The 25,858-nt window shown below is 48.0% G+C and overlaps 1 protein-coding gene across 1 annotated transcript; it reads left to right on the top strand.

The window, feature by feature from the left end:
* The first annotated feature begins 424 nt into the window (after positions 1 to 424).
* On the top strand, positions 425 to 25,852 carry ankrd13b (ankyrin repeat domain 13B). Its single transcript, XM_041241122.1, has 15 exons — positions 425 to 808; positions 17,200 to 17,335; positions 17,587 to 17,711; positions 18,199 to 18,244; positions 18,959 to 19,102; positions 19,535 to 19,724; positions 21,017 to 21,083; positions 21,180 to 21,261; positions 21,596 to 21,660; positions 22,017 to 22,150; positions 22,573 to 22,730; positions 23,317 to 23,469; positions 23,753 to 23,913; positions 24,119 to 24,195; positions 24,937 to 25,852. Exons 1-15 carry the CDS (start codon positions 704 to 706, stop codon positions 25,130 to 25,132), a joined length of 1,839 nt encoding a protein of 612 aa, XP_041097056.1. The 5' UTR covers positions 425 to 703; the 3' UTR covers positions 25,133 to 25,852.
* Positions 25,853 to 25,858: the final 6 nt, after the last annotated feature.

Genomic DNA, 25,858 nt, shown 5'->3' with positions numbered 1-25,858 from the left:
TTAACACGTGTTGTGTGTGTGTGTGTGTGTGTGTGTGTGTGTGTGTGTGTGTGTCTAAATTCAAACCAGTTAATAGATGTATGTATAATTATTACAGTATTGATAATTATTTGGACTGGGGTCCCCTGGCGCTTGACAGCTAACAAAGGTGTCAGCGGAACTCCCCCACCCCGCTCCAGTTGTTCTGCATCAAACACACGCCTGAGGCTTCTGCCTGTATAGATGCGCTGTTCTGTCCCGTACTGTCAGTGCCACCTCCAAACCGTCTCTTATTGTTATCATTTGTATGTGATGTGTGTGTTTAGCTGGGACTCGCCTCTGCTGGTTGAGAGAGAGAGAGAGAGAGAGAGAGAGAGAGAGAGAGAGAGAGAGAGAGAGAGAGAGAGAGAGAGAGAGAGAGAGAGAGAGAGAGAGAGAGAGAGAGAGAGAGAGGCGAGGCGAGGCAGGCACTGGCATACAGCTATAGGGAAGGAGTGGAGCGGAGTAGAGAGAGATAGTAGTGAAAGAGAAAGAGAGGGGAGTCTGAGAAGAAGACAGAAAGGCAGGCACGTCAGACGGACCAGCCCCGGAGTCTATTTTAACACACATGCATTTATTAACATTATAGCTGGTTGATTCGTTGATGTATTTATTTTTACTCGTGTGCATGCGAGGTGCTGTGCGTACATTTTAACAGAAGAAGAGCCCAGACCATGAATAGAAGATGATTTCTGCTAAGACAACTCTGGAAAGTAAGCACCCGCTGCACTCCCTGGTGTGGACTAACAGACCCGGGCAGCTTGAGAAGCGCCTGGCCGCTGCAGAGCAGGTATGTGGCACGGTGCATTATACCAGCGCGCTTTGACAGGCTGGGGCTTGGCAGCGGCGCTGCAAAAACACGCTCCGGGCTTGCCTGTCCGCTTAAACGAGAAGGGAAGATCCGAGGAACTGATGAAATCGTCAGTGCTAGAGCAATTCAAGTAAATACACATCTTAATAGCATTATTACTATCCATATGCTGAATACTACACTACACCACGCCAAGTATCACACTGGCTGCAATCCGACACAGCATAGCCGAGCTGCACCCGCAATTGGGTGCAACAGACTGCCATTCATACCTGCGCCAATTATTAATGCGGTTTAAGTGTTCTGTTTTACAATGATATGCCATTACTTTGTTTCGATGTGTTGTATTCGTACCCATGACACTATACGCGCTGTCCTTTATTCGAGAAACACGCACGGCAGTCTGTATACAGTATGCTAGTTTGCATTTGTCTAATTTGTATTACAATTGTCACATGAACCAAGATATATATTTTATAGATATTTGTGTTGCTATTTTGTTCTGGAATATGCGTGTTCGTCCCGTACGGATGTCGATCTGTCGGTGCTAGAGTCGTTCGTGTTAATAACACATTGGTACTCGCTATTTTTTCATCTAGGCGGGGGAGTCGATGGTGGATTAAAAGGTTGCAATAGCTCTTACACTACACTATAGTAAGCTAAACGCGCTATTATGTACTGCTTAGTAATATTTACTAAATGTGTGCTGTGTTTATATTTTTATTCTCGTCTTTCCCGTTTAGTAAAACAATCTAGAATATAGTCTTTTAGCATCCCGCAAAAATACCGTATTCTCTATTGCGCTATTCGTGATCAAATACTGTGCTGGAAAAATAATAATTCTAATAATGCAATACACGATAGTAAGGACGAGCACATCTGTAGCGTAAGGATGTAGGGATCTGTGTGTGATTAACATAACAATGAATATGATGAGTGTTGTATTTAAACGAGTTGTGCATTCATACGCATTTAAAAGATACAGGAATTTAAAAAATAATAATGATAAATATATAGCATAGCTGTACTTTTCAGTGATGGATATTGAGATAGGAAACTGCAGAGGTGCATGCAACTGAATGGGAAACAGTGAATGCAGAAGGACAAGATGTGGGGCTGTTATATATTGTGGTTTTACCCCAGATATTTCAATGAGGAATCCAACTCCGTTGACCTGTAGTGGTACCCCAAATATCACCCCCAATTTTGAGGTTAAACAAAGATCAAATGTCCCACCCAGTCATTCTGCACTGGTAGAAGATTGCTCATTACAGTATTTTGCATGCATTTGAAGATGGGTTTGATGGATTTGTCCTAAGACATGCTACACACACACACACACACACACACACACACACACACACACACACACACACACACACACACACACACACACACACACACACACACACAGTGCAGAAGGGTTCTGAGCTACCCATTCCATTCCTCTGTCACATTGCATGTTGGTGGGTAGCGGATGACTGAGTTGATTTGGTTCTCCCAAAATGATTATACTGTTTGCAACAAACTTGTGTTGTTCCTCCTCCTTCAAACACGAGGCCTGGTCTCCTGCAACACATTTATTTTTTCTATGTGTAATTATATATAAGAAGCAGAAGCAGGTACTTTAAGTGTTTTGTGTGACTCGTTACTGAATATTGCTTTTCAAAAGGGAGTAAAACAATCTGCAACAGCACATTTCCACGAGAGTCGCTTATTGCAAAAACCATGGGTTCTAATCAATCAATGACCAGGTGTCTGTCAGAGATTCTAATCCATTTCTTTGCTGCAAAGTCATGTATTTTTCATTAAAGGAGTTTTTATCTGGAGGAACAGATGAGATCTTCATATACCAAAACATTGTTTTGTTTTCGTTTTTTTAGATCGGAAATTTGAAGCTGGCTTTGCTGTCCGTGTTAACCAGGAACTGACCTTCCTGCCAGCGATATTTCAGCCTTGACAGCGTTGATTATTAGAAAATAACATAGCAGAGCTGCTGATTTCGACCGCCCTGTTAGATAAAGCGTTGCTCTTCGCTGTCTCTGAGATGTTGGAATAATGTAGCCCTGCTCAGACGGGTGATGTTCAATTTTGTCAATGTGTTTGTCACACAGGAATTGTGTGTGTGTGTGTGTGTGTGTGTGTGTGTGTGTGTGAGTGGAGGGGGCGGGTAATGGAACAGAGCTTAGGAATCAGAACATTCCTTTTAAAGTCTGGAATGGCTCAAAGTTCTGTGAAGCAGGATGCTGTTTGTTTTCCAGTAATAGTTTTCCGTTCCCCGCTACAGTAAGATCTGAATTGTTTGGAGAGAGAATTCCCTTGGAAGAGTACATTTTCTCTCTTCCTCTTTTCTCCTTTCCCCTGATTATTGACCTGCGGATGTGTCCCACACTCATATCTAATTGTACACTGCAATATAATGCCTGGGGGGTCTGCTTGCTGTAATGCCTGGATACGGGCCTTGTTGACAGTACTGTTTGTTTACATTATCCCAAAGGAAGCAGGGACACACGCTTCTCTCCGTTCCTACTGCTGTGCGTCACTGTGTGAGCCAAAGGCAGTCAGGAGCTCCCACAGGTGGGTCCGAAGGATGCTACAAATGCATGTTACAGAGTGGTGTAAGGATACACTCCCGTCACGACACGACACGTATCGCGATATGCAGGTCGCGATACGATATGCATCACGATGCACGTGATGGTCCTGGTGTGCTACATGTGTGCACGCGTAATAAGATCAAATGATCATTTTAATGATGGACCATTTGGTTAAAAATTAAAACGAGAGAGGGAGAGTTTGCATTCATCCCAACTATAAAACACACTTGCTCTATATTTAAGAATCATCTGGTGAATTACAAACAGCTCTGCTGTGCTGTTGGTCAGGTATTGCTATGCAAACGATACACTGTTCTGATACGAGCGATCAAGTAAAGAAAGGATGGTAGTTCATCGATAGGCAGTGAATCTCTACAGCCCTGCTGACAGAAGTGCTAACCACGGCTTTTTAAAAGCACGCTCTGGACTCTCGTGAACAGGGAAACATTCTCCCTGGCCCTGCGTGGTTTTGCACTGGGTCAGTGGTAAGGTTTACACTGTGGATTCTGAAGCCTTGCTTTTTCGCTCCTTTAGCACACAGAGAGCTTGTGAACTGCACCATCGCAATGCAAATTTACAGAGGTACATTTCTGAAAGTGCTTCCTCTTTTTTTTTCTGGACAATAGGATCCATGTTCAGCCCAGGGGCTGCATGCAGCTCTAATCTCTTTGTATGCAAACACAGAACATTCAGGGGTAAAATGAATGTTCTCATTTTTATTAGTATTTAAGGAAGGAAAAAATATGTTTGTGTTCTTTTTGCATTATACTGAAGCAATATAACCTGCATATACAACACAGAAGGTATTATACGAACCTGCGATTATAGACATGTTTCTAAGTATCCCATATCTCAATTTAGAATGCCTCATTATTTGCTCCCCTCACCAAACCGCTCAGGAGAACTGAAGGTTCAGCGGGCGTCCTCCAATCCCACGACCGAGCCAGCCTCCTCTTCGACACCCAGGAACTTGAGAGCGAGCTACCAGCCTCTGGAGGGCAAAGGCCAGCCCTGCAGGTGCCCGCTCAAAGTTCACTAGGTGCCAGGCTGGTATAGTGTAGCGCAATGTGAAGAAACCTATAGCAATGCCAGAGACTGGGCACAGCCAGAACGTGATCCTGCGCTCCCCTGACTGCATGACTCACTCTGCACACCACATGACCATGCTTATACCAGGTGAGCCACTCAGGGACCCCTTTTCAGTTTTTTTTTTTTCCATGCTGCGGCACAGTGAGGTTTACACCCACGCTCACATCGCACAGGGCTGCCTTTGAGACTTTGAGTTGTTGTTGTTTTCCAGTAAACCCTGTATCTCTCCAGTGCGGAGAGAAGGTATACATTAAAGAACGTGACGTTTATATTTGCATGTGATCGGACCCCGCTCTCGCTGGCACACTGCTGCAGGAAGCTGTGGCTTTTACAAGCTCATGACAAGGGTGTTTAAAAATAATACAAATGCTCTCTGTAACCGAGAAACTGTTCCCACCACATTAACTGAGACCACAGTGATTGATGGTGGGGGAGTGGACAGCAGCTTTATATTAGATCAGTGATGGAGGCGCTCAGGCACTGGCAGGGAGAGGGGGAGGCTGTGTGTGTCCGAGAGGCTTGGACTGAGGGACCAGGAGTGAGGGAGGCAGGCAGTGTGGCATAGCGGTTAGGGCTGAGGGACTGGAGGGAGGGAGGCAGTGTGGCATAGCGGTTAGAGCTGAGAGACTGGGAGAGAGGGAGGCAGTGTGGCATAGCGGTTAGAGCTAAGACTGGGAGAGGGAAGCAATGTGGCTTTGCGATTAGAGCTAAGGGACTAGCATAGGAAAGCGATGCGGCCTAGTGGCCGAGCTGTGGGACTGGGAGGCAGTGTGTGGCCCTAGTTCCAAATACAGAACAAAGAGGTCTGCGGTCCGTTGTGTAAATGATTTAAGCAGCTGACCTCCAGACCGGCCAGTAAGTGGTTAATAGGATCTGTATTTGCTTGAATAGCTGTGTACTCTCTCTGGATGAAGCTGTCTTTGTTCTTTCTCAGCTGCTGTGTATAACAAACCCACCCATTTGTTTTTTGGGCGTTGTTAGAAGTAAGGGCACGCCTTCAGGGGAGGGTTCAGTTCTGAGAAGCAGAGGCTGTTTTTAATGGAACTGCTGGTAACAGGTGAAGGAGGCTGGCAGTGCGGCAGTAACCAGCACAGCTAACCCCAGGGACTCAATCACACGGAACAAGAAACAAAGTTAAGAGAAACGCCTCGACTGGGGCGTGCTTTTAAAAACGCTTCCTTTCACAGACTGACTGGGTAGCGTTGAACAGATACACAGCCCTTCCAGGGCTTTCCTTTTGGCCACGCAGGTGCATCAAGCAGTCAGCCACCACTGGAACGCTTTTTGTATGGAACGGGGCACCGTATGTGGGAGCGTTGCAGCCTGGCAACGGAGAGATGGAATTCCAGTTAGCAAAGACAAAATAATCAACAATAACACAGTGCAGGCCTACACAGAGGGGCCTCATGCTAATAAGCACCAGGACAGAGTGACAGATTGGTGTGAAATGAAGGTAGTTTGCAGTTTGCAGGGCGCTGTATTATATTATGCTGTATATACTGTATATTTGCATGCTAGAATCCTGGTCCTGGGGAGCTCCAGATGGATGTCCTGTTAGCTCGTTTCTATTGGAAGCGTGTTGGTATGATGTATGTTGTTTGTTAGCTGCTTGGCTGTGCAATGAGAGTGGCTCATCTGAATGGGCGATCGGGGCTGTAGCTTTCACTGCTTCAGCCTAGCTCTCAGATGCTGTCTGACAGACACTCAGGAATCGCGGTTCTTTCAGCTGACTTATCAGGGCTCTTCCCGTGCAGATTCACAGTGGCAGGAAAGCAGGACGCTCCACTTGCTGTTTTTCTCAAAGCCCCCTCATACCGCGAGTGGACGACGGACGCCACTGAAGAAGTCGCTCATTTACATGCATTTTTAAGTATAAAATCTAGGTATATTTTCTGAATAGAAGTTTGCCACATTTGTCAGGCGTTAGATGCTATTATGTTGCATACTGGCGCAATTCTCCCAAATGAATTTTCCACCCCTGCAAGCTAATTTCTGGTGCTTACTACCACTTCTAGATTCCATATCATGTTAACACAATGCGCTGGATACATATTCCTCAAATAAACATATAAAGCAATGGTGGTGTTGCAGTGCGATTGTTCTCCGGGCATCCCTGCAGGGTGGGTGTGGATGGGTCCGAGCCCTCGGCCGGATTAGCTTTCAAGACACACCCCCACTGGGCTGTGAACAAACACAGGGTTATTTATGTAAACATGGTTTTTCAAATCCTACAGGTCTGTGCGTTTTTGAAGTGAGACTCTGTGTGCAATCAGACTTCAGCTACTGTTAATAACATGGGGAAGACGAGAAAACACACAGGCAGCAATGTGTGATCTAAACTCACACCTGCAGCACCACTGCAGATATAAGCCTCCCCTACCTACTAAACTGCCAGAACTCTTGGAAGCATTGTTTACTGACTCACAGCTAACTGCTCCGGGTCCAATATACAGCGTCGTTTATTTCATGACATGCCTTCGCCGCTGTCTGTGTCTGTACAGGGTACTGTTGTGACAAGATAACAGCATTTGGAACCCCAGTGAAAGCATACGGCAGATCGATTCCGAATTGACACTTTTCCTGATAGTTCCCAGAACAGAGCCTGACCACCTATAAACCTGCAATAAAACTTTAAAGTAGACAAATGTTTTGGGGGACACCTTCGTCTGTGTTGTCAACTCAGGTGACAAGCTGGGGGCTCCTGCAGCGAGGGTCAGAGCCAGGTTTGTTTGTTTGCTTGCTTGTCAAATGTCATCTACTGGCCACTGTTTTGTTTCTGCTTAAGCCCTCTTGCCACTCCAAAACAGTAAACAGACGTCATCAGGGTTTCAAAGAGACGCGGCGAGGTGGGACGGGGATGGGGGGACGGGGGGGCAGAGGGAGGGGCCCCATCTCCAAACCACTTTGTTGGGATAACAGAGCCTCACAGGGACCCCGGATAAAGTCCCAGGTGAGAGGCTACACCTTGTTTCAGCAATCGCTGTGCGCTGCGGCTGTGTCTGTGGAAGCACACGCTGGGGAGGATCGTGGGAGCTCTCGTGTAGCAGTCTGCTTTAATCAGAGGAGTCCTTTAGGAAGGATCAGTACTATCGACGGTGGGTATAGCGTTGCCTCTGCTGGATGGATGGTTGGGTCTTGGTTACACGATACCACTCTGGTTTGCTTGTTTTCTCAACAACGTAATTCCCTGCTTTTCATTAAGGGCTAAACCTCCTCCGGTGCGGTTCTGGTCCAGTTTCATTGCCAGGTATCAGTGAACCAACCGGATCCAGATTCATGAGAGGATTACTTCGAGACCCAGTTTCACAATTTATTTTCGGAAAAGCAGAACGCAAAGCTACACTGCACATGTAGGGCACGCTTCTTGGAAATGGAATTGAAATACCCCCTCATAGTCTAGAAAAGCACAGCTTTGTTTTAATCTGGATTTGTTTCTGCTTTGAGAAAACGCTGCCCTCTGTTTTACAGACCGGTGATGCTGCACCTCCCTTCGAAACTGAATGCTCTCCTGTGCGACTGTGGCAATAGGGACTGCACACTGGTCTTGTTTATTGCTCTGCAGTTAAGATCGTAATCATGGCTAAAACCGTGGTGAGCAGGGCAGGAAGGCACTCTCTACAGCAGTCAAGCAGCAGCAATAACAACAAAACGCCTCTCTCCAGTCGAAGTGGAGTCTTCTGTGCTATTGCTTTTGAAGGAAGGGGATGCAGCTGGCTGCCCAAGGACAGTGTCGAAGGTGGTTGAATGCGAAGCTGGGGCAACTGTCCAATTCTCTACATTTTGCACCCAAGCTTTCAAACTGTCTCAAGATCAGATGTGTTTGCTACGCACCGGGCCAGCGTTTTGTGCTGAATAGTTGAGACCCGTTTCCTTCGCGCTGGTAAAGACACTGTTACCGGTACTTTGAAATCCTTGACAAGATTAACAGTGTCTTATACAGGTCAATGGCATCCACATTAGCACAAGGAGGGTGTACAATTGCACAGAAACTCAATTATAAAGGCAATTTCGATCGAGACAGTGAAATGGGATTGCTATAAAGTTAATTTACTTATCGCTGGGGCACGGCCAGGGGGCACTGTGGGTGTGATGTCTCATCACAGCTCTGGGGAGGGGGAGAGGGTTCTGGAATCGGCGTTTGTTTCAAAATAAATTCTTTTTTTTGCATTGTTGTTTTTTTTTTCAGTACGACGTTGGATTGTAATCAATGCATTCGTCAGACGAATCAATCCATTTCGAAAGGTAATCTGGAATGAATGTTTGTTCTTGCCATGTGATGTTTCTCTTGCTGGTGCGTTGCGCCTGCTGCCTTGCTGAGAGTCAGACTCTGGCTGGCGGAAGTCTGTTCTCAAAAAAGGCTTGCAGAGAAAATAACTGGCCGCGTATTTTCAGTTCTGCTGAATCCCAGACTCTAATCTAACCTCTAGATCTCCTCCCACCCTCGCCTTTGCACCCTTTCCTACAAAAACGTTATTAAAAGATGAAATAGCTTCAGATAACATTTCTACCGTTATAATTATTCTTTTTTATTAGCGTTTCATGATAGCACTCTTCCTGACTAGAGCTGTGCTGTATTCAGTGACGTTGCGTTAAGAGTGTGGTCTTTGAGTTCCTCATTCCGGAAAGCAGGGCTGGCTCTGTTGCTATAATACTGCTCTGTGAAACAGATGGAGTTGAAATGTCACTAATGATGTTCCAGCATGAGGAAATCAAAGTCTGGGCACTCAGCATTCGACAGCAGGTGTGAAGTTAGCTGGAAGACGGCTAGAGACAGATCGAAGGGAAATGGATAAAGCTCTGTATCGAGGCAGCAGGTTGCAAACATAAGAAAAATGATTGAAATCCATGAAGATGCCATTAGAGCAGGGGTCTGCAGGGCTATTCCTCTCCAGGTTTAACAGGTAAAATGATAGACAGTAATGAGCTGCTTCAGGGTCTGGGTGGAGGTTTGATTGGTTCAATTAAACATATTTAGAACAGGGTTGGAACAAAGACCAGGACGGGAAGGGACTGCTTTGGCCCCTGCATTAAATTAGTATCTCTGTATGAAAAATAAAGATGAGCTGTAAGCAGGGGTGGGTGGGTATGAACAGTACCCCCTTGTGTACCAGCAAATAAACAACTGATTTAAGAAATCAGATAGAGACGTTTGTTTGGAATCCTGGGATCAAGGCCAGAACGAGTGCTGGCATTGAGACACTTCCCCACTGTCCATGGAGGCAGCCTGTTCACCGGCGGGAGGGGGGCAAAGGGGGAGCTTAGATTTAAACCACCCCATGAAAGAGTAACGCCAGTCTAAAGAGATGACAGCCTGAATGAAGTCAGCGCTGAAACCGCGGACTGCGGCGCTATCAATAATGCACAGGACCTTTTAGAGAGAGACAGAGGGAGAGGGGCATGGTGGGTGAGGGAGAGAACGCCTCCCTCCTACAGTCAGACAGCGATTACATTTCAATATGGGATGTCTGACTGTCGCTTTCATTATACATTTGCACTGCAGTGATAGAAGCCTGCTAGACTGATATACTGTATAAAAAAAAACTACCAGCTGACTACCAACGAAACAGTATGGGATGGGAGCACACTGAAGGACTGGGAGGACGGGAGTAGTGTGGTCTAGTGGTGAGCTGAGGGACTGGGAGAGATGGGAGCAGTGTGGTCTAGTGGTGAGCTGAGGGACTGGGAGAGATGGGAGCAGTGTGGTCTAGTGGTTAGAGCTGAGGGACTGGGAGAGATGGGAGCAGTGTGGTCTAGTGGTTAGAGCTGAGGGACTGGGAGAGATGGGAGCAGTGTGGTCTAGTGGTTAGAGCTGAGGGACTGGGAGAGATGGGAGCAGTGTGGTCTAGTGGTTAGAGCTGAGGGACTGGGAGGTGGGAGCAGTGTGGTCTAGTGGTTAGATGGGCAGTGTGGTCTAGTGGTTAGAGCTGGGAGAGATGGGAGCAGTGTGGTCTAGTGGTTAGAGCTGAGGGACTGGGAGAGATGGGAGCAGTGTGGTCTAGTGGTTAGAGCTGAGGGACTGGGAGAGATGGGGGCAGTGTGGTCTAGTGGTTAGAGCTGAGGGACTGGGAGGGAGGGAGGCAGTGTGGTCTAGTGGTTAGAGCTGAGGGACTGGGAGGGAGGGAGGCAGTGTGGTCTAGTGGTTAGAGCTGAGGGACTGGGAGGGAGGCAGTGTGGTCTAGTGGTTAGAGCTGAGGGACTGGGAGAGATGGGAGCAGTGTGGTCTAGTGGTTAGAGCTGAGGGACTGGGAGAGATGGGAGCAGTGTGGTCTAGTGGTTAGAGCTGAGGGACTGGGAGAGATGGGAGCAGTGTGGTCTAGTGGTTAGAGCTGAGGGACTGGGAGAGATGGGAGCAGTGTGGTCTAGTTGTAAGGGCAGAGGGACTGGGTGGAAAGCAGTGTGGCCTAGTGGTTAGAGAGGGGTCTGGACTGGGTGTTTTTTAAATGAATTTCAGCAATGTGTAAGCTCTGTAAAAAGCACAGCGACAGCAGGAGGTAAGGATGTTGTAAATGTTGCGTAATATTTCTTTGAATGCTTACTAAACGACAGCACACCTGTGATACACATCTAACCGGGCCCTAGCAACAGCAAACCCACAGCCAGTTATAAATATCAACAGTGTTGTCAACAGCAGCCTGAACTGTGTAATTTCCAGCTCTCGAGCTGTCTTGGTCGGGTGGTTGAATCACTCCCTCCCTGGTGTTGAGGGGAGCTGTGTATTAATAGCACTTTGTGGGTGTCACGTGGGGCGTGTTGTCTTTCTCTGGGTTGGCTCCAGTGCAGCCAGGCGCCCTCAGTGAGTGCTGTGGTTCCAGGAGATGATGCAGTAATGGCTTATCCGTGTACCTCACTGTCACTCTCAATTAGACTGGCAGAGCAGATCAACATCCCAAACCCTGCAACTCACAGCTGTTTGAATAGCAGTGCACTGCGCTACCCTGCCCTCCATGAGAGCCGGGCAGCTGTGCAAGCCTGAGGCTGTACTAAGGGTTTAGGATTTTTAATAGGGCCCCAAACCCCCATTCACGATCTCTCTCCCTCTCCCTCTCGCCATACCTCCCCCACTGTCTCAGTATTGCTGGGATGGAACGCTCTCTCTCTCTCACTCTCTCTCTTTCTCTCTCTCTCAAACAGCTCTGTGCTCTCGCTAATTAGCGCTTGTTAATTTGTGCTCTGTCGCAGGGCACTGTGCCACCCAGGGGGCGTGGGGAGGGGAGAGGGGAGGGGGGGGGAAGCGCCCCCCCCCCCCCCCCCCCCCCCCCCCACGATGCTCACAGCGCAGTCTGCAGAATGTCAGCTGTAACCCACACAGAAACACACAGGGAGTTTATGCATTCAGTTTGCTGCATAAGTCTGTTGGAGTAATGACACTGGCCTACATTTTCCACTGCATCTTATCAAGTTGTGTTGAAAGTGCTCTTTGACTGCAGTTAAATATCCCAGTTCAGAGTGCAGTGTGCAAAGTAAACATTATTTAAGAGTAAAGAGAACGGTCGCAGGAGGCGTGGCTGTAGCATCCTTTCTTGCTTCATCATACAGCTCAGTGGAAAATATGACCCATTGTTCTGCACACAGGGAAGGGACTTATTAAATGTTATCTACAGATCAACAGTTGGGAAGCATTGGGGAACAAACAGAATTAGCAGGGGAAAGAATGCTTGACTGGTTCCCATAGTAAACGCATAGCAACAGTGTAATAAAGCATAGTAAATAACAGCGAGGTATGATAAAGCATATTAATAACCATGGCAAACCAGGATAGACTACAGTAAACGATCGTGTATATGTGTGTGTGTGTAGATAGATAGATAGTGCAGACTAGGATGGCTAGTAAAATCCCAAACAAGCTCACTTTTCAGGATGACAATGTTGGTCATCTCCCCTTGTCAGCACCGTCCCCACGTGTCAATCCAAGCAAGCATCTATGGGATGAACTTGAACACAGCATTCATGACCGGCATCTTTCACCTTCCCTCAACGTCACACCAAGCTGTGCTGCAGTGGCAGCAAATGGATGGTATCTACCAGGCAGGTCCCTGTACCGAGAGAACTTGCTTATTCATGTGTTTGTCATGTTAACTGTGTTTTCTGGGGTCGAACTGTATTCAGTCGTTAAAACATTTGTTTTAATGTGTTTTTTTAATGGAAATTGATTATAAAAATGGTATTCCACTAATTAAACACAACATCATGTGCTAATTAACAGCCCGTAATCAAACTAGCTGGAAAGTAATTGAGCCGCGGATATTAAATTTGGAGACGTCGTATTTTCCTTTCTTATACAGAACCTTGTTTTTAGTGCACTGGTTTTGTGAGGGGGTGGACAGACAGACAGACAATGCTTCAGTCTTCAGTGTTGTCAGTCGCACACCTATAACTACATGCAGACAGACAGACAGGTGGTTTCAGTCTCCTGCCCAGCCTTGTGATTTACTGGCAGTAAAAGCAAGTCAGACCAAATGGCAGAGACAGGCTGCAGTAACTCGTGTGAATCATGACTTCCTCGGCAGTGACTTTGCAGAAATACCCAGCGTAGATATAAATACAAGCATTACTCCTCAGCTGAGGAGACCTGAATGCATTTCACCAGCACTGTCCTAAACAGCAAACCCATCTGCAGAACCTTTCCTTCTCAGGACTGAGAACCAGAACATACAGAGAAAATACAGAGCTGCAGGAACCTGATCAAATCACACCATCACCCAGACCATGAGAAAATACAGAGCTGCAGCAACCTGATCAAATCACACCATCACCCAGACCATGAGAAAATACAGAGCTGCAGCAACCTGATCAAATCACACCATCACCCAGACCATGAGAAAATACAGAGCTGCAGCAACCTGATCAAATCACACCATCACCCAGACCATGAGAAAATACAGAGCTGCAGCAACCTGATCAAATCACACCATCACCCAGACCATGAGAAAATACAGAGCTGCAGCAACCTGATCAAATCACACCATCACCCAGACCATGAGAAAATACAGAGCTGCAGCAACCTGATCAAATCACACCATCACCCAGACCATGAGAAAATACAGAGCTGCAGCAACCTGATCAAATCACACCATCACCCAGACCATGAGAAAATACAGAGCTGCAGCAACCTGATCAAATCACACCATCACCCAGACCATGAGAAAATACAGAGCTGCAGCAACCTGATCAAATCACACCATCACCCAGACCATGAGAAAATACAGAGCTGCAGCAACCTGATCAAATCACACCATCACCCAGACCATGAGAAAATACAGAGCTGCAGCAACCTGATCAAATCACACCATCACCCAGACCATGAGAAAATACAGAGCTGCAGCAACCTGATCAAATCACACCATCACCCAGACCATGAGAAAATACAGAGCTGCAGCAACCTGATCAAATCACACCATCACCCAGACCATGAGAAAATACAGAGCTGCAGCAACCTGATCAAATCACACCATCACCCAGACCATGAGAAAATACAGAGCTGCAGCAACCTGATCAAATCACACCATCACCCAGACCATGAGAAAATACAGAGCTGCAGCAACCTGATCAAATCACACCATCACCCAGACCATGAGAAAATACAGAGCTGCAGCAACCTGATCAAATCACACCATCACCCAGACCATGAGAAAATACAGAGCTGCAGCAACCTGATCAAATCACACCATCACCCAGACCATGAGAAAATACAGAGCTGCAGTACAACCTGATCAAATCACACCATCACCCAGACCATGAGAAAATACAGAGCTGCAGCAACCTGATCAAATCACACCATCACCCAGACCATGAGAAAATACAGAGCTGCAGGAACCTGATCAAATCACACCATCACCCAGACCATGAGAAAATACAGAGCTGCAGCAACCTGATCAAATCACACCATCACCCAGACCATGAGAAAATACAGAGCTGCAGCAACCTGATCAAATCACACCATCACCCAGACCATGAGAAAATACAGAGCTGCAGGAACCTGATCAAATCACACCATCACCCAGACCATGAGAAAATACAGAGCTGCAGTACAACCTGATCAAATCACACCATCACCCAGACCATGAAAAAATACAGAGCTGCAGTACAACCTGATCAAATCACACCATCACCCAGACCATGAGAAAATACAGAGCTGCAGGAACCTGATCAAATCACACCATCACCCAGACCATGAGAAAATACAGAGCTGCAGCAACCTGATCAAATCACACCATCACCCAGACCATGAGAAAATACAGAGCTGCAGCAACCTGATCAAATCTCACAAGTTTATATATATATATAAATGTGTCAGGCTGTTCTATTATCACCTGCCTGCATTGACAGCCCCCCCCCCCACACACACACACACACACTCTCAAATCACACCAACCCGCAGTCACAGTCCTTTACATGCAAATGTAGCCTTTCCGAAAGAACTGAACAACAAAAAACCCCGTCATCGCTGTTCACACTGAGGTAGGCTCTGATGACACTACAGACCACAGGGCTGGAAAATATGACTCCTACTGCACAGCAGCTTCACCCATTCCTTATTTCACCCAGCCTTATTTCCATCCCATAAAATGTTTACTCCGTTTATTCAGAATAACCGAACAATAATCACAAGCAGGGATATAGAAACAGAAAAGCAGCTGAAAATACAAGAATAATCGAACGACAAATAAACGTGTGAGTGAAGTGCGATGGATCAGTGATATGATAGAAACACAATCACAGTTACACAGGTGTGCCCGGGCTCAGCTACAATTCCAGCTCCATACTGCATTGTAACTGCAATTCATTCCCAACTGCACGGCTGGAACGGAGCTCAGGTCTGTCGTAGTCCAGAGGCAAACAGATGCCCTGTCCGCTGCTTTCTCATTTAATTATCCTACCCAGGTCAGCCCTTCCAAACTTGTGTCCGAGATCCATTTCACTGCTGTCAGCAACTTGCAACCACAGTTCTGCTCACTGCCCCGAGTTGCTTTACAAGCCTGACCTGGGAACAGAGTGCGATCCCATCATATACTACAGGACAGCACGGTAAAAGTTTACTGTGTACAGTACTACAGCATCAGAGCTAGTACAGTGCTTCCCTTTCATAGCACTGCAGCCAGGAGCCTACAGTTACGTACAATTTGTATTCAGCTTTATAAAGAGAAGTGCTGGAGTGATGGCACTATGGGGCAAACGTCAGTACCATGCCGCCTTGCAACCTGCTGCGAGGTAGCGCTGATACTGCCTCCAGCTGATGTCTCCCGTAACAACAGGGCGCTTACTACAGGAAGCACACGCTCATTAACACCAGCGACAGAGCGTGACCCCAGCGCTAACAGAATAACTCGCTGACAAATACTGCGGCAGGAAACAAGTGCTCACCAGAGATTAGAAGCAATACCGCGTGTAGAATCCCACCCTTCGGGTGAGCCTTCGGTTCTCTTTACTCACACACTACCCCATGCATCATTCTCTACATACTCTACACTACTGCCTTTGCTATGGATACTTATTCCTGCTTCCGCAGGGTTCTTTAAGCTTTCATGCTGCCTGCTGAGTGGAGATGTATAATTCAGCAGCGCCGGCAGGAATAATAGGATTCACGACTACCAGAGAGTAGGAGAGGAGAGAGGAGAGAGGGAGGGGGGAGGGAGAGAGAGAGTCAGTGAGTGTGTGAACAGTAAATCACTGGGATTCATGACTCTTCAGGGTCGGCTGTCACCTGGAAATTAAGAAGGGAGGGAGGGGAAGAGGGGGGCAGAGGGAGAGAGATAACGAGACAGGCTGTGTAAATTCAGAGGACACAGCGCTCCCCATCACTGTCACCTGAGATTAGAAGCACTAGTGGGAAAGAAAGCACATTTCTTTCCAAATGATCTTCAGACCTAATGCAGAACTTGTCACAACAGTAACAGATTCCATTCCCTTATAATAGCTTCCCACAGCAAAGTGTAAATAAAGCACAGTGAAAGCATGATAAATCTCAGGGAGGTATTGTAAAGCATGGTAAATCCCAGGGAGGTATTGTAAAGCATGGTCAATCTCAGGGAGGTATTGTAAAGCATGGTCAATCTCAGGGAGGTATTGTAAAGCATGGTAAATCCCAGGGAGGTATTGTCTTATTAAATTCATGGTAAAACTAGGAATGGATCAAACTGCTTTGCACTGGGAGTCTTACAGTGCTTCCATCGCTGGACATGGCTGGACTCGCCCATGGCATATTATCACACAGTAATCTGTGGATGAATCGTTGGCTGCTGGGTGTGTTCCAGGTGACCTGCTGTTTTCTGCTTTCTGTAAGGAATCTGTTCAGTTCAGCCTGTAACTGTGTGCTTGTGGTTGTGTATTCCCAGTGCTCCAACCCCCAGAACCCCGTTTCTCAGCTGTGTTTATCGGGCACCCTGCCCACTTCAGTTTGGGGACTGGGCCTCGTTCCAGATGCTCATCGGTTCCTAATTACAGGCAGCACGAAGCAGGAGGGACATCTGTCTGTGTGGCTTAGTGGTTAGAGCTGTGGGGGCTGGGAGGAAGGGAGAGGGGCAGGCAGCATGTGCCTCTGGTTAGAACTGAAGGACCACAAGAGAGGGGAGCAGTGTGGCCCTTGTGCTTCGAGCTGAAGGACTGGGAAGGAGGGAGTGTGGCTGGTTAAATTAAACCACGTTTCCATAACGCATGTATGTGTCCCTCTCTCTCGCTCTCTCTCAGGTGGATATCGAGACTCTGGACCCCCGTGGACGCACACCGCTGCACCTCGCCGTCACGCTAGGACATGTGGACTGTGCACACGTGTTGCTGAAGCACGGAGCAGATGTGTGCAAAGAGAACCGGAATGGCTGGACAGGTGTGGCACCTCTGGGATTGGAGCTGTATTATACAGAGCGCACTGGGAGTACAGACTTGCAGATTTCCTGTCCATTTCCTTTAAAGAGTTGCGAATCAGCCCAAAACTACTGTCTCTCCCACCCTTCTTCCCCTGTGCGGATTTCTTAAACACACACACTATAGCTGCCCATTATTCCTTTAAAAAACGAGAATCACAAGTCATTTCAGATAACACTCAGATAACTCTCTCTCTCTCTCTCTCTCTCTCAGTTCTACAGGAAGCGGTCAGTACGCGGGACCCCGAGTTGGTGCGGCTGGTCCTGCGTTACCGTGACTACCACCGAGCAGTCAAGCGGCTGGCGGGGATCCCCTTGCTACTGGAGAAGCTGCGGCAGGTAAAGGGGGTCACTCTGGGGAGGAAGCACACAGGCAGAGAGAGGGGGGCAGGGAGAGGACAGAGAAGAGCCAGAGGCTGGGGATTATTTTAGGGAAATGTACCATAGCAGAAATTCATTGCAGCACATTGCAGAGCACAGAGCAGGTGCACTGACCCAAGTTTAGCAATTTGGTTCTTATTATTAAGTGCGTGTTCTGTAAATCTGATTTGTTAACTTCATCGCTACCTGTATTACTTGTTGCCATGCCAATAGAATGTGAATTACACAGCGAGAGAGTGCGAGAGAGAAGCTCTCTCTCTCTCAGTTGATTTTATTCTCTTACAGCATGCACTGTATAGCCAGTGTCGGTACAGCAGTGTGCATGGATCTGTAGCAGTCCAATTTGTTTTATCTTTTGCTCATGCTTGGTAACCCACTCTCTTTCCTTCAGCACCATTCTACCCCTCTCCCTTCCCCTTAGTAACTCTCTCTCTCTCTCTCTCAGGCACAGGATTTTTACATTGAGATGAAGTGGGAGTTCACCAGCTGGGGTGAGTACTCACAAAGAATAACACAAAGAACAGCACTTGGGAGGGGGGGGTGGGGGGGGGTTTAACTCGGAATCATTTAAGTTTCGATCATTAAAATCTTTTCCATTCGTCACACAACTGATGTCTAGCCATATCTCGAGGATCACTCACCCAGCTGTGAGGAAACTTGGTATGGACATTCCTTCAGATGAGCGTTTGCACCAGATCTGAAGTACAGTACATAACCGACACCTCACCTAACCAATCAGGATGACCTCTGCTCCCCCCGTCCCGTCCGCTGATCCTAATTAACGGATCTGACCAAGGTGGCACGGGCCAGTATCCCAAACTCAGCACAGCCAGGCTTCGATCCAGCGAGCTCCTGATTGCACGACTCCCTGCACCCCAGTGCAGCCGTGCCTTTACAGGATAAGAGGGCCCCTTCTTTGAACAAGCTCTTCAGTGCATCCACGTGTAGGTCAGTGAAGGCGACGGCTTTTTCGTGGGCCATGGTCTTTGATGCAAACTATGCGAGGGCACGCCTGTCCTTTAGATGTGTATGTTCTCAGCCTAGCCCATTCACTGTAATGAGGTAGGAGGTGGGTTGGCAACAAGGGAGTTATGAGCTAGAAAATTAGAGTCACATCAAAATGTTCTGTGTGTGTGTGTGTGTGTGTGTGTGTGTGTGTGTGATCAGATTCTGTTGTGTTTAACTCCCAACCCTCCTTCCCTCAGTGCCCCTGGTGTCGAAGGTCTGCCCCAGCGACACCTACCGGGTCTGGAAGAGCGGGCAGAACCTGCGGGTCGACACCACCTTGCTGGGCTTTGATCACATGACCTGGCAGCGAGGGAACCGCAGCTTCATCTTTCGGGGACAAGGTCAGTGTGACCAGGGCTGGGCGCTGGAGGAGGGGACAAAGAGCTGAGTATAAAATATAACAAGGTCAGTGTGACCAGGGCTGGGCGCTGGAGGACAGGACAAAGAGCTGAGTATAAAATATAACAAGGTCAGTGTGACCAGGGCTGGAGCTGGGCTGTATAACAGGATAACGACCAGAGTTGGGCTGATTAACTGGATTAGGACCTGTGGTGGGCTATACAATGAAATAAAGACCAGTGCTAGGCTGTATAACAGGACAATGATTATACAATATAATAAAGACCAGTGCTGGGCTGTATAACAGGACAATGACCTGTGGTTGATTATACAATATAATAAAGACCAGTGCTGGGCTGTATAATATAATAAGGACCTGGTATCCTGGTGCTGGTATCTGTAGTGAGCAGTCTGTGTCTCGCTCCTCCTCCCAGACTCCAGTGCTGTGGTGATGGAGGTGGATCACGACAGGCAGCTGGTCTACTCCGAAGCACTGTCTCTGCCCGAGCACGACCGCGAGGCTCTCCTGGAGGCTGTCCAGCCGTCTGAGGAGCAGGTGACCAACCGACTGACCGCCCCTGTGGTCACCACGCAGCTGGACACCAAGAACATCTCCTTCGAGAGGTGAGACTGACCTGGCACACACATCACAACACTCATCATGGGTCAGGGAGAGAAACTGATAGGGTCAAGGGCATTGCTGGGGCAACACGAACCCACACTTACTTCAGATCATCCACCCGATTGTGCAAAACTATATTTAAAACAAAGAAGAATCTTGTATAGTTTTGCACGAATCAGCTCAGCTGAGATTTATTTCAACGTTTTCTTTGCTTTGTCGTTTTTGATTTTCTAAAGAACCTTGATTTGCCGTGCTATGCGAGCTTCGTGGTTTGTGAAATTCACACCCTGTTTATTTATTATTTTAAAGAGCTTGTCACAAGGTTGGAGTTTCAGTTTACTTTGCTATGCCTCTATCGTGGTTTTGTGCTTCTGCCACATTTCCGCTGTACTCATTTTACCAGCACGGTAACCCTCTAGAACAGAAGAGCAAAGTGTGTGTTCTATAAGCACATCAAAACAGATGAACCACCTGCCTTCCAGCCCCCCACTGAGGATAAATACTTACCCCCCACACCACTCCCCACAGCACTCCAGGAAACACGGAACAGATCTGCTGTAAATATTTCATGTCCTCTCCGCTATTAATAAAATATAACTTGTGAGCACAGCAGCAGGGCAGGGGGGGGGGGGGGTGTCACCTCTCAATTCCAGAGGAGACAGGCTGACATCTCTATCAGCAGAGTTTAACACAGTGTAGTTTAGAGTGGGTGCAGCCCACAGGGTACAGCCTTGGGCACTTTGCATTCACCAGCAGACTCCAGTAGACTGAAGTTAGCACACTGTAGCACAGCAAACACCTTTGCAACTACGGTAAACTTTGTACAAAAACAAAAAAAGTGAGGAAAACGGATTCTAATGAAATGTGTTTGCTCTCGAGATATAAATGCAGCGCTCCGATTGGCTAGTGAGGCACGGTTTGTCCTTAAAGACCCCTGGCAGCCCCTCGGGGGTCTCCAGTGTGCTTCTGAAGCTCCTCTTCCTTCCTAATCAATACTGCCGACTGGTAAAGCATTCCGCACACACTCCAGGGGCTCTGGAAACGATAATCCTGCCTCGATCCATCAGAGCCGCCCTTCCAGGAGAAGGCAAGCAGTCTGTCAGCTTTCACCTTTTAAATTCTCCTTCTCTTCCTTCACAATTTCTTTTTTTTATCGGACGACAAGCTCTGTATAGCGCCTTTCATGTCAGCTCTAAAGGGTAAAAAGAACACTCACACGAGAATAGCGAAAGGTTAATTAAGAGATACGCTTCGAACTACAGCAGTGACTTTTTCTCTCTCTTCTTTTTCCCAGGAATAAAACGGGAATTCTCGGCTGGAGGAGCGAGAAGACGGAGACGGTGAACGGATACGAAGCCAAGGTAATTTCCTGGAAGCAAAAAAAAATGATCAAGAAAAAGTGTGGTTTGAAAGGCGCTGTGTAAAACGCTGTGTTGAACCCGTGTCGTGTTGCGCAGGTGTACGCCGCCTCCAACGTAGAGCTGATCACTCGAACACGCACAGAACACCTCGCAGATCAACACAAGAACAAGAGCAAAGGTCTGAGTAACTCTCTCTCTCTCTCTCTATAAGAGCAAAGCTCAACTCTGTGTCTTTATCTGATATAAGGGAGTGTCTTGCAGTTGCAATGTCTGTCTGTCTATCTCATCTCTGTTTTTGGTGTCAGGGAGTGCCCTCTAATTATTTGCTGTACCTTGACCAAGCCATTGTCTGCAAAACAGCACCACACTGTGGTAGCAAGCTGCCACTGCAGGAACTAATGGACTGTGCTCTCTTTGCAGTGGGCAGAGAGGGTCAGAGGAAACAAGGCAGGGTTCGTTCCCCACGCGTTCATCGTTCGCTGAGATTCACTTACTGGCTGTTTGTTTTTCAGGCAGCAAAACTGCGCTTCAGTCCTTCCTGGGGATTGCAGAACAGCACATGGGACCCAACAATGGGGTAAGAGAGCAGGGTAGGGGGAGCGATGCATAGAGGGGCTGATGGTACATTAGAAACAGCTTTGGAATGCGCCACTTAGATCTTGAATGATATTTATTAATTATCAATTGGAATTGGAATTGATTTGGAAACGCAACAGGAAAACAGGAATTGAGCTCATCCCTGGTTGACAGAGACCCATTTTAATGATCTAGTCTAGGTCAGAGGGTACCCACGCTTTCCTGGCTCGCATACCCTCATTAGGCACATTGACTGAGAGCCCTTCACCAGACGAATATTGCAGAACGACCCGCGAGAGCCTCTCAGCAGCAGTGCTGATGTGAATGAATCGAAGTCCCTGACTGTCTGTCTTCCAGATGCTGATCACACAGACTTCCTGCAGCCACACCAACCCCACCGCCATCACAGCCGAGGAGTACTTCAACCCCGCCTTCGAGCTCGGGGCGCGGGACATCGGGCACCCCATGGAGCTCACCACCAAGACGCAGAGGTAAGGACCGCTCGGGGAGGGACAGCAGCCTGCAGCCTCCTGTCGCTTCAGGAGTGTGGTGGGAGAACTCCACTGACCTTGGCTGGCACACCGCTGACACAAAGAGAAACTAAGCTAGCAAAAACCAGGTTTAGCATCACACACAATTAGGCAAGATACGTAAGACAGGCATTTGAGAAGCGTTCAAGATCATCCCTGAAACACTGGCACTGTGTCCGATGCTGTCTCCTAAAAACTGATAACTGAAGTCAGATGTTTGCTTCTAACTAGTGGCCTCATTATTGTGTCTAATGATATTGATTACGCTTTTGATTATTGGAATCAATAAAGGAAACTTACTAGCACATGGATTGGTACAGTGCTCACTCGTTTACGGACCCTTTCCTTGCACACTTGTATAAGGGTCCCTCCCTCCCTCTCAGGTTCAAGGCGAAGCTGTGGCTGTGTGAGGATCACCCCCTGTCCCTCTCGGAGCAGGTCGCCCCCATCATCGACCTCATGGCGATCAGCAACGCGCTGTTCGCTAAGCTGCGTGACTTCATCACCCTGCGCCTCCCCCCGGGCTTCCCGGTCAAAATCGGTGAGTCTATAGCCGGCACGCCGCGGTGACGCTAGGAACCTACCTGCAGCTCTCTCCTATCTGCAGTTCTCTCCTACCTGCAGCTCTCTACCTGCAGCTCTCTCCTACCTGCAGCTCTCTCCTATCTGCAGCTCTCTCCTATCTGCAGCTCTCTCCTACCTGCAGCTCTCTCCTATCTGCAGCGCTCTCCTACCTGCAGCTCTCTACCTGCAGCTCTCTCCTACCTGCAGCTCTCTTCTATCTGCAGCTCTCTCCTACCTGCAGCTCCCTCCTATCCTCTCCTTTTTTCTTTTTCTGAAATCTCTGATCTAAATGTTCCCTCTGTAACTAGCACCGTTCACATCTCTGCAAGGTCACTGTTGAAGACAAGCTAAGTCAGCACATGCACGTTCCCCTTAGTGCAGGGATGGGAATTCCTGCTGCAGTGCCACTGAATTAAATGCATTTCTTTGAGTGTTTTTAAATGTGACACTGTTGAGTGGTCTGTAGTCCTGGGTTATGATATAAACGTACAGGGAGGTAGTGACTGACAATCAAACAGACTTTGGTTTGCCATGCTTTACAAAAGCTCCCCTGCTATCTGCAGAGATCCCGATCTACCACATCCTGAACGCCCGCATCACCTTCGGGAATCTGAACGGGTGTGACGAGCCGGTGTCCTCGGTGCGGAGCAGCCCCAGCGGAGAGGCCCCCTCCCCGGGCAGCGACTCCTCCAGCGTCAGCAGCTCCAGCTCCATGAGTAAGAGACCCCCCTTCCCTACCCTCTGTCCTCCGCTCACTCTCCTCTCCTTGAACCCCCTCCACACGGTCCTGTATTTGCAGCGTGTGTGTTCCATCAGTGTACCGCTTCCTGCACCCTTGTGCCGCAGCCTTTCTTTCCCAGATCCAGCCGCTATGTGTGCCTCAGCTGTGCACTGTGTTCTGCCTCCCTGGCGGGATGCATGTGAGAGCTTTGCCTTACTCTCTAAGGTCCCTGCAAGTACAGGGTGTGTGTCTCACTGTGTGCTCTCCTCCCTCTCCAGCCTCGTGTCGTGGGTGTGAGATCCCGGCCTCACTCTTCGAGGTCCCCAGCGGGTACAGCGTGCTCGGCAGTCACCATGATAACCTGCGCGAGGAAGAGGAGGACCTGCTGCAGTTCGCCATCCAGCAGAGCCTCGTGGAGGCGGGCAGCGAGTACGACCAGGTGAGGGATGCAGGGCTCGGGCACAGCGTGCCAACGCTTCTCTGGCTAGAGCAGCTGAACGCACGCCTGAGCGTTCTGAAGTTTGATTCAATTCGAATTTTACTTGAAAAAAATGATGTTTTTTTTTTTTTTGGTCATTTTAATCCTTTTGAGTAGACACAATTCATGAATCACTACGCCTCTCCCTCCTGTCTCTCTCTCTCAGGTGACAGTTTGGGAGGCACTGACCAACAGCAAGCCCGGCACTCGGCCCCTGTCATGTGACGGCAGCCACCTCGAAAGGTCCGCAGTCAGTATTTTCATTGTTCTTTATATTGCTCTACAAGCGCTTCCCCCAGCAGCCGCGAGATCCACTCCGGGTTTTACCTCTTCCACTACCAACCTCACCTGTCTATCAGCACCTAGAGCAGACCCATTGAACCTCATTAAAGGCTCCAAAGTATTTTAACTTGACCTGAAGTGGAAAGGCCCCTCAGGACAGCAATTAGACACCTCTGACCTTTCCAGACAAATTGGTGAAGCTGCCCTTATAAAACTTGCCCACAGTAAAAGCATAGCAAAGTGCAACAAAGCATAGTGAAAGCATGGTAATGCATAGGACAGCATTGTACAGAACAGGCAGGTATGATAAACTGCACACAATACTGTTTGAATTGCACAGGAGTACACATTAATAAGAGTGCATCACTGTGCCGCCAGTTCAATATGGAATTGACAGAATATTGGAGCCATTGTGGCGTCCGTTTTATAATCTCAAGATAAAAACAAGAGGGAAAACTTGGATGTATATGTATGTAATAAAGCACAGTGAAAGCATGGTAAAGCATGGCATTGTAAAGAGTATTGATAAACTGGGCAAACCAGGGTGAACGATGGAGCATAGCATAACCATGTGAAAAGCAGAGGAAAACTGCAAAAATAAAGTGCAAAAATACCGTGGTAAACTTTTTATTTTATCCCTAAAAATACAAAGACACAACACTCAGCATGTGAGCTACAGTCTGGTTCATTCTCTCTCTGCAGAACTCTCCGGCACGGGCCACACCCCCTGGCCAGCCCCCAGAGCACCTCGACCAACCAGGCCCTGCGGAGCTATGACGAGCAGCTGCGCCTGGCCATGGAGCTGTCGGCGCGCGAGCAAGAAGAGGCGGAGCGACGGCATAGGCAGGAAGAGGAGGAGCTAGAGCGCATCATCCAGCTGTCCCTCATGGAGAAATAGCAGTGATTGGTCTCTGACTGGGCAGAGGGGAGGGGGAGGGGGCAGTAACAAGGGTTCAAGACATGGAGACCGTCTGATCCTCTTCCAATTGGGGTAACAAAGACTCCTGAACCCTGTTCCTAACCGAGAGCTGTTTCATGACTAAACAACAATATCTAGTAACTCCATTCAAGTGGCTGCGTTTTCGCAGGGGAGGCACTGCCCTGACCATCATGACTCGTGCGGTGGCTCCCTTTTGGCACTTCAGGAAATCTGATGCAAACTGTCGCTGCAGGGAAAAAGCAACACAGACGCTTGCCTGGAAACAGAATGGAATCCTGCGTTCATTTTAGTCATGAGAAGTCACGGAACAATGGGCAGAGAAATCAGGGGAACCAGAAGCCATCCAGCCCTGAGCACTCAGACAGACCGACAGACAGCGTTAGTGACCCCACTGGGGTTTTATTACACGGACACAGACCCCCACGGCCATGGGGAGGGGAGCTAAAGGGTCCCAAACAAAATTCAATTCAATTCCGAAATGATCGTGTGCTTCATGTCCTGGATTGAGGTTGAATTGGTCCAAAACCTCTTCTGGGCTTTATCAATACTGTATCAGAAATATCCCTACTCTACAGCGTTCTGTTATTTCTATCCGATGTCACTCTACAATACTCTTACAGGTTAAAACTTCCCTTGATACACAATGTGCCGAATTTAGACTCCCCCCATCCCGCCCCAAAACCA

This window comes from Polyodon spathula, unplaced genomic scaffold, assembly GCF_017654505.1.
Source record: "Polyodon spathula isolate WHYD16114869_AA unplaced genomic scaffold, ASM1765450v1 scaffolds_764, whole genome shotgun sequence".
Classification (NCBI taxonomy): domain Eukaryota; kingdom Metazoa; phylum Chordata; class Actinopteri; order Acipenseriformes; family Polyodontidae; genus Polyodon; species Polyodon spathula.
The sequence above is the reverse complement of the archived record's forward strand: the minus strand, read 5'-3'. Positions and strand labels throughout refer to the sequence as shown.

Coding starts and splice junctions, on each gene's coding strand:
- ankrd13b (XM_041241122.1), top strand. CDS start 704: ATGATTTCTGCTAAGACAACTCTGGAAAGTAAGCACCCGCTGCACTCC. Junction 19,725..21,016: donor AAGAACATCTCCTTCGAGAG/GTGAGACTGACC, acceptor TCTTTTTCCCAG/GAATAAAACGGGAATTCTCG. Junction 21,084..21,179: donor TGAACGGATACGAAGCCAAG/GTAATTTCCTGG, acceptor CGTGTTGCGCAG/GTGTACGCCGCCTCCAACGT.